Source organism: Phalacrocorax carbo, chromosome 33 (genome assembly GCF_963921805.1).
Source record: "Phalacrocorax carbo chromosome 33, bPhaCar2.1, whole genome shotgun sequence".
In the NCBI taxonomy this organism is placed as follows: Eukaryota; Metazoa; Chordata; class Aves; order Suliformes; family Phalacrocoracidae; genus Phalacrocorax; species Phalacrocorax carbo.
The window spans coordinates 715102-726216 of record NC_087545.1 but is presented as its reverse complement, the minus strand read 5'-3'; the positions used below and the strand labels follow the sequence as shown (position 1 = coordinate 726216).

Sequence of the window (11115 nt, the reverse complement as noted above, 5' to 3'; positions counted from 1 at the left end):
TTGGGCAGCTGAATCTAAGTCTTGACCCCCACTCCTTAAGTCAAATTGACTTAACCAACTGCTTAGTTATAAGCATTTGTTCCTGAATTTTATGACATCCAGTACGATCTGCGGGTTTCACCCTTATCACTTACCTCCTCTTATAGCAGACCTCCAGAAAGACTACTTGAATTTCATAGTTACAGCTTAGTTGTTATTAATAATTTTCTGACTGTGTACAAAATTTGCATTCATATTCTTCCTGGTAAACTGTTCTGATGGGTTTATTAGTTAAAAATCAATACACAACAAATACTGAAATAAATCCATATTTCTTTAGTCCAGGTAAAATGAAATAAAAATGCAACATTTGACAGGTCTGGGGTTTTACAAAATTAGTTCTTAGTACAAGATGAATCCCTAAGAAGTACTTTAGAGGCTATTTCTTTCTTGACCATGGTTTTAAGAGCAGGTATTACTTTTCCTCCCCTTCCTCTCTGCTTTCACATCCTCTGCAATTCTCTACATTATTAATTTGTTAATCTCTTCCTGGTCCTGTGGAAGGATGTCGCAGAGAGGGTAATGTGTTTTAAGTGTGTACAGGGCTTACTACCAACCATTTGCCATCAGAGCCTGGGCTGAAGAATGGGTACAGCTTCCCAGAAAACTCAACCGAGAGAGACTCGAGAAGGCACTTTTCTTCAACATCAAAGAATGAAAGCTTGTGAAGTTCCTGATCCAGGAAAACACCTACCATGTTGCAGGGCTTGTAATTTCTTACACCATTCCCACCAGTTAAGCTGTATTCTCCCTGAGAAAACCGCAGACTGAGTAAATTCCCCTTTGGGAAAGTATTAATTGTGTTGCTCCTCAGTGTATTTCTGATTTCCTCACACACCACACCCAGCTCCCACTCTGATTTGTCCCCCACCTCCACTTCCCAGTAATGTTTCTCTTCTGAAAACCCTTCAGTAGCTACCACCACTGCTTTGGGTGGGATCTCTTCCTGGGTAGAGGACTTGACCTTGTTTTTGTCCTCAATGACGAGGCAGGGATGTTTGCAGTCCTCATCCAGAGTGATATTAACTTGAGAAAGGAAGGAAAAAAAAAAAAAGAGAGAAAAAATACAAAACACCAAGATTTTCAGGAAAATAAACAGTAACGTCAAAGGAAGTGAATAAAAGAGAGAAATTTTGAAATTAAGAAAAGAAACCCTAAATGCCCCAGGAATATACAATGTGCTTTTATCAGACAAAAGCTCAATAGCAGAAATAATATCTAGCAGGGCATGTCTGTTCTCTGGGCCGTTATTACTTAATCCGTACTCTGACTGAGGAGATCCAGGCTCTCCGGTCAGACCCATCTGGCAGCTGGATTTTTTGGAATAAAACACAAAACCAGTTCTTTCAAAAGTCAGATAATATGTAAAAAAGTGCCAGTTCATGCAGAAACACTTCTCCCCAACTTGTCACACCGAGAACTTTGTGGACGGAAGATGCCTAAGAAAACCTGTTTCAACCAACAGGCCGCAAAATTTCCTCAAATTCTGACAGCCTGTGAGTTTTTCATAACAAAAAGGAGAGACTGTGGTATATGCATGGAAAAACATGAGGTTAATACAGGTGAGATTTGGCTTACCTGCATTGCTGTGAGCTCTCCTGAACTCTGCAAGAAAAGAAATTAATGATTAATTAAAATTACTGCAGAAGGTTAATATACCTAGTTTTAGTACAGTATGGGGTTGGAGGGGTGTAGATTTGATAAAATCAGTTTTCACCTTTATCATGGTTTAGCCCCAGTTAACAACTAAGCACCAAGTAGCCACTTGGTCACTCCCCCCAACCCAGTAGGATGGGGAAAGAAAGTCAAAAACCAAAAAGTAAGAAAATTCATGGGTTGAGGTAAGAACAGTTTAATAATTAAAATAAACCAGTAATAATAATATAACAAAAAGGAAAACAATGGGGGAGGGGGGCAAAACCTAGAGGCAGTGCCTGGGGGAAGAGATTAAAAAACCCAAACAAGAAACACATGATGCAACCACTCACTACCCACCCCTAAGCCACAATCACTGCTCCCCACAGCCAACTCCCCCCAGTTAATATACCAGCTATAACATCATATGATATGGCATATCGCTCCAACCAGATGGTTCCAGCGACACCCCATCCCCTCCCAGACACTCACACCCCCTGCAGAGCACTGGAAGACAGAAAAGCCCTTGACCAGCACAAGCACCACCTGGCAACACTTAGCACCTAATCAGCAATTACTTAGCAACACCTAAAACATCAGTGTGCCATCAACGCCATTCCCACACGCAAACCAAAACACACCACACCAGCTACAGTGAAGAAAACTAACTCCACCCCAGCCAAAACCAAGACAACCTTTCAACTCACCCAATTCATTCTGGACTTTTTCTGAAAAGGACAGAAATTTATATTATCCTCATGCATGGCAAGGCTCTTCTGTAGGATATCTGTGCTAATAAAAGAGTATTTCCAACACGACATGACCATTTTCCAACACTACTTGACCATTTTCCAACACTACTTGACCTGGCCTAGGCTTTGGAAAACTATGCTAGCTTAACTTTGGAGGGCTAGAGGTTATCTAAACCCAGGCTAGTCACCTGAGCTCTGCGTAGAATCAGGAGAAAGAGAATGGCACATCAGAAAGCGTTTGTTCTCTGCTGTTTCAGCTGCCTGTCTGAAACTATTCTTGAGTGTCTTCATCTCTCAGCGAGGGAGCCAAGAACACTGCCTTAGCCTCAAGGCCCCAGATTTAGATAGCTAGTTAGGTGGGCTGAATCACCTGCGGGTACATACAGGTCCTGTGGCCATACTTCCAGACTCAGATGACAAACAGGACCTTTGCGTGACCAACAGTTAAAATGCATAGAAAAATATATACTTTTTTTTACTTCTTTCAAAAATATCTATTCATTAGTAGGAAGGAAAAACCTGTTTTCTACTCAGCTACAGCAAAAATTAAACCCCTGAAGAACTGAAATTGTGTTCCCTTGTTACGGAAATAGACATTCTGGAGTCCAAGATTCTGTAAAATAAATACTGGTTTTAGGGATAACTAAGTCTAAGTGTGGAGGAGAATGAAGTGCTGCAATAGCCCTCAAACCACGGCACAGTTCAGTTCCAAAATGGTATTTCGGATTATAAATAATTGAAATTATTTTTAAGGGCCAAAGTTAACTTAATATTCTTACCAATTTTGGACAACAAGTCCTGATGTTCTACAAAGAAACAGCATTAAATTAAAAGTTAGGACAACAAGATCAGGCAAATTATGGTACAGTCACTATGCTTTTTGGAATACTAATATATAGGTTATCTATATATATAGGTTAATCTGTTGATTAATTTGTTTATATATCTGTTTATATCTGTATTCATATATACAGGATTAATCTGTTTGTAGAATAATAGACATGTATTATATAAATTTTCTCTAGTATTAAATAAAGCGTTGCACAAAAATTCCTGAACACAAGACATGACAAAATAAATCAATGAAAATATCAGAACCAATCCGGGAGTGATTCAGAGCAAAGAACTCCCAAGGATATTTACAGTTCACAGAGAATCATAAGAGAAGGAGAGTAAAACCTCTCTCAATTAACACAAAGCTTGAGATTATATTTGCCTCTTGTACAGAAATAAAACCCAATGTTATCCTTTTTATGGTTCTTAGCTTCACCTGGGGACCCAGTTGTTTTTTGAGGACTCTTATTCTCAGTGATCAACAGGAATTGCGCTGGGATTTTCTTCATTATAGTCTTTTTAATGCTGTGATTGATGCTTTAGTTCCACTTAAATATTTTCTAGCGGTGGAAAAATAACTCTATATCCATATATACTATCTATATAGATATATAACTACAGATAAAAGTCTGTGTGTACACATACACATAACACAACTTATCAATTATCTTTTTGGTTGGAATAGGGAAGATAATCTTTGCAGATGTGAAGTTCTGAGAGTGTTTTCCAATACCAGTGGTCTAAATTGCATAAAACGCCACTATTTTATTAGAACGGTCACCTGCAAAGCATCATTCAGGGTATGGTTAAAAGGGTAGAGTGTGGTACTAAATGCAAAGTAGGAAAAAAAAAGTTATTTTACCCTTCTGAAATCTCTCCTGTTCCTCAGCTGAAAAACAAAGCAACAAACCCAGAAATAGCAGAGAATGTTACATTTTTCAAGACAAAAACACACAAAATGTGAGTGGGAATTTCAGTGTTAGAGAATGTTCTCATTTAGGGAACTGAGGCTTGACATTAAGCTCAGGATAGAATTTCAGAACAGGTGGGGGATCAATTCTCCTCTGAAGATACCCATCCTGTAGAAGGAGTCTAGATCATTAGCTTAGACTAGATACGTAAAATTCACTGGTTAAAACCAGGTGATATTGAAGATAATAATACCAGATATCATTAGTTTAACTGAAAACCCTAGCTTTAGAATATACGGACATTTTCAATATGGGCCCTCTTTCATTATAACTTTTTTAAAATATAGAGGATTCTTCTAATCAAAGGAGACTCAAAACCATCATAACAAAGAAGTCAGAATGTTGTCTTACCTAGTTCATCATTGAGTTCATCTATCTCTGAAAGAGGTTACGTTTAAACATTAAAACATTTCCTTTCCTTTTTTTTTTTTTAAAAAAAACCACAAATACATTGACTTCTCTATCTGTTCCACTATGTTCTGTATAGCAAGAGCTAAGATTAAATTAAATGATTGGAGCTTCATAAAAAAGATCAGATGTTCCCCTGCTATGCAGCAGCCAGAGTTATTGTCTTCATTATGGTGGTACCTTTCCTTAAGGTGGGAATAAAAAGGCTGGTCAAGAAATTCACCTTGGTAAAATGAAGTACTTCAGATGACTGACCTAAGGGGAAAAACCAGGACTAATACTTAATAAGGATGTGATTGAATAGCATTAGCATGCGATTGAATGGCATTTGCACACCCACCTGCATTAGTAGTTATGTTGAGACAACTGAATCATATCCAGATAATCTTAAACATGGCTTTATAAAACCTATACCTGACGTTTCTCCATGGTACCATAAGGACTACTAAAAAGTTTCAAAAAAGTTTACTGGATTTACTACATCCCTGGCACACTTTGCATACCCAGCTCACTTGCTCTTCACAGTAAAAAGAATCTTCGTGTTCTATTTTTGTACAATGCAGTCCTAATCAGGACTTTTACAAAAGATCAGAAACCTATTTTTAAATTATTTTTCAGACTCCGGGTCTTAATTAGTTCTTTTACGACAGATGGAAATTCAGCATGAACCATGATCCCAAATTAAGAACGTATTAACTTACCCGAATTAACCAACAGAACAATTTGCAAGCTTAAATACTCAGCAAAAAATACCAGCCATAAATCACACTTCTCCACAGGATTGGTCCTGTTCTTTGCAGTAGGTATCTATTATCTTTAAATGGTCAATATACCAGTCACTAGTATCTCCTGAGCTCAGCTTTTATCTGGTTCTAAAGGACCAGAGAGATTTATAGATAGAAATTGCTGAGAAAAAGCTGCTACACTTACCTTTTTGAATTTCCTTTTGTGCATTTTCTGTAAACAGATAAATACTTTTATATCCTAAAAATAATTCTTCAAGCACTTAACATTCATTTTAAACACTACACAGAAGTGATGAAGCGACAATGATTTGTACAGAATCATAGAATCATTTAGGTGGGAAAAGACCTTTAAGATCTTCTTAAGACCTTAAAGATCATCTTACAAGATGATCTCCAGAGGTCCCTTCCAACCCCTACCCCCCTACCATCTTAACACTGCCAAGTCCACCACTAAACCAGGTCCCTAAGACATCTACATCTTTTCAATACCTCCAGGGATGGTGACTCAACCACTTCCTTGGGCAGCCTGTTCTGATGTAGTACTTTTTTTAAAATTCCAAAATATTTTTTTTTTGGTATGCAAATTTTTGATATTAGTCCCCGGGCAGCTGTTACCTTCCTTAATTATTGCAAAGGGGTATGTTCTTTCCTTTAGAGTTACCATCACTATAAACCAGCCACTATTCTGCTTTTCTTCTGTAAATCAAAAGTCCATGAAAAAGAATATATCTCATCCTGAAGTTTGAATTGTTCAGAAATTGAATTAAACATTCAGACGAACAATCAGGTTTTCATCGTAAAAAATGAAAATAACGTCCTAGCATGTGGTATTTTTCAAGCAGAATATGTTGGATTCTCCACTTTACAAAGGCTGCATTTAGCCCAGGAAGTTTAATTCTTTTACTTGTCTCTCTAGTCATCAAAAAGTGAAAAAACTCCATCTACAATTTAAGGGAGTAAGTTGGGCTCCTCCTCTGAACTGCATCACGATTTCCTTCATTGCTGGTGAAAGATGCAAGCTATCTAAAAGAAGCTAATTAATTTTCTCTTTTTCCTAATTTTTTTTTTTTTAAATACAAAAGTATTTCTAGAAAAAACATTTTATAAGTACCTCCAGTTTTCACATGAAACAAAATCTGGTATTGAAAATTTGGCATCTACTGAAAAGTGGAGTGGGTCTTGGTAGGGAAAAATTGGTCTGAACACACCTTCTGGCCAGAACATGCTGCCACTTCTATGCCCCGCTCAATCACATCTGTGTGGCAGCTTTAACCACGCTCCAACACGGTGTTTGGGGTGCCTGAGGGGAGTTTCTATCACAGTTTTGCATAAGGGCACTAGGAAATGTTCTAGTGCTCTAAAGAGCCTGGACGTGACAGCTCGGGGAACGGCCAAAAAGTAATTTTTGCAGAAATGGTAAACTTTGAGATAGATAGTCACGGGCAAGAACACCTGAGTAATTTTTTGCACAAAAGGTGACTTGTACCAAAAGCTTTTTGCCACTTCTTTCAACATCTGCAGGCAGAAAGGCAGAGGTTAAATGGGATGCAAGAATTCCCTCATTTCTCATCAGTTGCAGGAATCAGCAGCGGACCAGTCTTTCTGTGCTGGCTGTGCAGAAGGTGACTTACTCCCCAAAGGCAGCCTAACTGGATCCTACAGGTAGATAGGGTCAACCAAAGTCCCAGTTTTTTGAAGTCTCTGTCATAAAACAACCTTAGGAATACAACTATTTAGCCTTATGGTTTATAACCCTGGCCAAGATTTCGACATATCTTTCAAGATATTCACGGTGAGATATAGTATTAATATGACTTTTAAATATGTTTTAAATATGTTTTAAATAAATAAATATAAATAAATTAATATGACTTACGTTCAGAAGTAGTTGTCTTATTGTTCTCTGAGAGAAAGAGAGAGGAGAGAGGCAGGGAGAAGGAAAACGTTATCTTACTTCCTTCTTGCTTGTAGGTTTTCAAATGAAACTTCCCATATTTCATAGTGGTCATGTTTGGTAAGGAACTTATTTTCAAACTATACTGGTTTGCATATACTTATATCTTCCATTAAAATAATGAGTAATCATACAGTATTTCATAAATAAAACTAATGATGCTGAAGGCAGAAAAAAGTCAGACTTAGTATACTGTCTTGGCAACATAATTTTGTTGTAGAACTATCTTAGCAAGAAACTAGCTTATAAAGCAATGACTTGCAAATAATTTAAGCCAGTGGATACATTTGGGTACACTAACATATTTCAGTTATTTGAAAGAATTTTTATATTTCAAAAATGAGATTAAGTTGCAACGATAATTTCACTATAGTAATATATCAACTCATGTTGGCCAATGTGATTGTACAGGTGTATACCCCAAGATGTTGGAGTTAAGAGATGCTTAAAAATGAATATGCAAGGAAAGCAAAAATACAATAAAAACCCATGGCTGAAGGACCACCAGGGTTACTGTTCATAACCCTGTACCCTCCTCCCCAGATAATTCTGGATGCGGTGATGCTGTCTTTCCACTGGATTGTATGAAGAATTCATCACTTCAGCATTACGAGTGGAACTTACTTCTGAGTTTATAAATTGCAGCAATAACCAGGAGCACGTTCAAGAGCAGGATCACGACAAAAGCCGCCAGCCAAGGGGAGGTGGCAGGAAAAAAGACATCTGCAAATTATTTCAGATGATCAGTTATAACTTTCCTTGAACTACCTCCTTCATACTTTGATTACATGCCTAAAGTGAAACAAAATTAATTTGGATCTAAATTTCATTCCTAGACACCTGTAGGAGCAGTTCAGTGGGACTTTTACATCCCTAGACTATTTTATAAAGCAACATCAGAAATTCGTGTAAACCACTGCATAGAATAGAATAGAATAGAATAGAATAGAATAGAATAGAATAGAATAGAATAGAATAGAATAGAATAGAATAGAATAGAATAGATATTATAGCAATAGAAACAGAAGCAGAAGTGGAAGAAAATGAGAGAAAAAAAGAGAGATGGAACAGCATCCTCCATCCCTGCAAGTGAGAATAGGCACCACTCAATTTCATTTCCCCCAGATGGCATTACACCCATGGAAGGGTGTTTTTATCAATAACATTTTGACAGTGTTTGGAGGTTCCCATGGAACCTAATGGTGGTTCAGTGCAAAGACCAAGAAGTATCACAGAAGAAAACTTCCACTAGAAATCTGAGGTTCTGAGGTAATCTGCTCTGCATGCATCAGCCCGCTGGTTTTCCTCCCAGGCCACAAGGACACAAGGTTATACTCACCCGCAATGACAACTGAAGACTCTGTTGAAGTTTTCAGCAGTTTATCAACTATTTTGCAGGACATAGAGTTTCCAGATCCTGGTTTGAGAATGATGGAGCTGCTGGTATTACCAGTGGTGGTGTCAGTGGTGAGAGGAGTCCCACTGACATTGTCTCCTCTATCATCTGTCCACAACAACTGAACTTCAGAAAATAACCTCTCAGAGAAACATTTGAGTTGAATACCATCATCCTTATAACCATCCAAAACAAGCAATGGATCATGGCCACCACCTACAGAAGAGAAGGACAAATGGGTGAGCGGTGCTCAGCAATCACGGTGGTTTTAAAGGGGGAAGATGTTTGTGAGAGGTTTTGTGTCTATGATGCTCTGTAAGTGCTTCCCCACTGAAGCTGCAGCCCTTATCCTATGACATTAGCACGTCCTCTCACAGCTCTGATCAGGAGCAGCAGCTTCAAATTTGAGGATGAAGAAAAGTGCACAGAAGCATTTGAAACACAAAGCCATCCATTTCAAATTATAAACATCCAGCGCTGCCACACATGACACAAGTCAAAACTACCTATCACCTCCCTTTGTAGTGCTGACAACATTAGGTTATCTAGGTATGTTCATCTCACCAAATTTTAGCCACCTAAAAGTATCTCACTGAGGCAATCATCTTGTAGAGAAACCATGGAGAAACTGCCGTCCCCGCAGACTGACTCATTCCTGGGAAGATGGGAACCTGAGATAAATCAGTTACGTTATGCTCATCTCCTCCTATTGACCACACAGGTACCTTAAATAAATAGTTTTCAGGTGCTTAGTTTTAATGCCTACAGTTGAGCACACTGAATCCCAGAACATACATCTGTGCTCACATGAAAGCCAAAGAAATCACAGAGTCACAGAATGGCAGGGGTTGGCAGGGCCCTCTGGAGCTCACCCCGTCCCACCCCCTGCGTGAGCAGGCACCCCCAGAGCAGGGGCACAGGGCCGCGTCCAGGCGGGGGGTGAATGTCTCCAGGGAAGGGACCCCACAGCCTCTCTGGGCAGCCTGTGCCCCTGCTCGGGCACCCACACAGGGAAGGGGTTTGTCCTCATGTTTAGGTGGAACTTCCTGTCATCCAACTTGTGCCCATTGCCCCTTGCCCTGTTGTTGGGCACTATTGAAAAGAGCCTCGTCCCATCGTCCTGACACCCACCCATTAGATATTTATAGGTACTGATGGGATCCCCCCTCAGTCTTCTCTTCTCCAGGCTGAACAAACCCACGTCTCTCAGCCTTTCCTCATAACGGAGATGCTCCAGGCCCCTGATCAGCTTGGTAGCTCTCCGTTCAACTTGCTCCAGCAGTTCCACGCCCTTCTTGAACTGGGGGGGCCCAGAACTGGACACAGCACTCCAAATGTGGCCTCACTAAGGCAGAATAGAGGGGGAGGATAACCTCTCTCGATCTGCTGGTCACACTCCCTTTAATGCACCCCAGAATATTGTTGGCCTTCTTGGCCCCAAGGGCCCGGTGCTGGCTCAGGGTCAACCTGTTGCCCACCAGCACCGCCAGGCCCTTCTCAACAGAGCCGCTCTCCAGCAGGTCCCCCCCAGCCTGTGCTGGTGCGGGGGGCTGTTCCTCCCCAGGGGCAGGACCCTGCACTTGCTCTTGCTGAATTCCCTGAGGCTCCCCTGGGCCCAGCTCTCCAGCCTGCCCAGCTCTCGCTGGGTGGCAGCACAGCCTTCTGGTGCATCAGCCGCTCCTCCCAGCTTGGGATCATCAGCGAACTTGCTGAGGTTACGCTCTGTCCCATCATCCAGGTCACTGATGAATGTGTTGAACAGGACAGGACCCAGCACAGACCCCTGGGGAACACCACTAGTGACAGGCTCCATCCAGACTCTGCCCTGTTGATCATGACCCTCTGAGCTCTGTTGTTGAGCCAGTTCTCTGTCCACCTCACTGTCCACTCATCCAACCCACACTTCCTTAGCCTGCCTGTGAATTAAATCAACTAAATCTGGACTTCCTTCAGTGGAGAAGAAAGTCATAGGGACCATCGGTTCAAATCTATTCATAGCCTCTGAAATGGATTTAGTACAGAGTGAAAGTAATTCATTACAGAGCAAAATTACCTGCAGTGGGATGATGTGCAGGTACCAATACCAAGATGAAGATGACTGCTCTCACCTGGACTGAGAGCTCCATACCTATCTGGAAGAGAAAAGTCTATGTTTGAATGCAAAATAAATGGTGTAGGGTGCTGCACCGCTGAGTTACATCATTCCCAGATTCACTCCAACATCTTGTTGTCTGCTTATGTGCACTACCCACATGCTTAGCTGCAGCCCAGATGAACCTGGGGAGTGATTCAGCAGCCAGAGAAGTCCTATGATTGTTTTTATGGTCTGTATGGAGACACTCCAATACTGATAGTAGTCAATAGTTAGGAAGTGAGCAAC

At 40.4% G+C, this 11115-nt stretch overlaps 1 protein-coding gene across 1 annotated transcript; it reads right to left on the bottom strand.

Annotated features, from left to right (window-relative positions):
- Positions 1-324: 324 nt before the first annotated feature.
- On the bottom strand, positions 325-10861 carry LOC135310328 (butyrophilin-like protein 9). Its single transcript, XM_064437592.1, is given in 7 exon segments — positions 325-570; positions 572-1065; positions 1618-1644; positions 2382-2402; positions 7964-8062; positions 8679-8951; positions 10789-10861. Coding segments are annotated over 7 exon segments (1056 nt in total). The 3' UTR covers positions 325-501.
- Between the last annotated feature and the right edge of the window lie 254 nt (positions 10862-11115).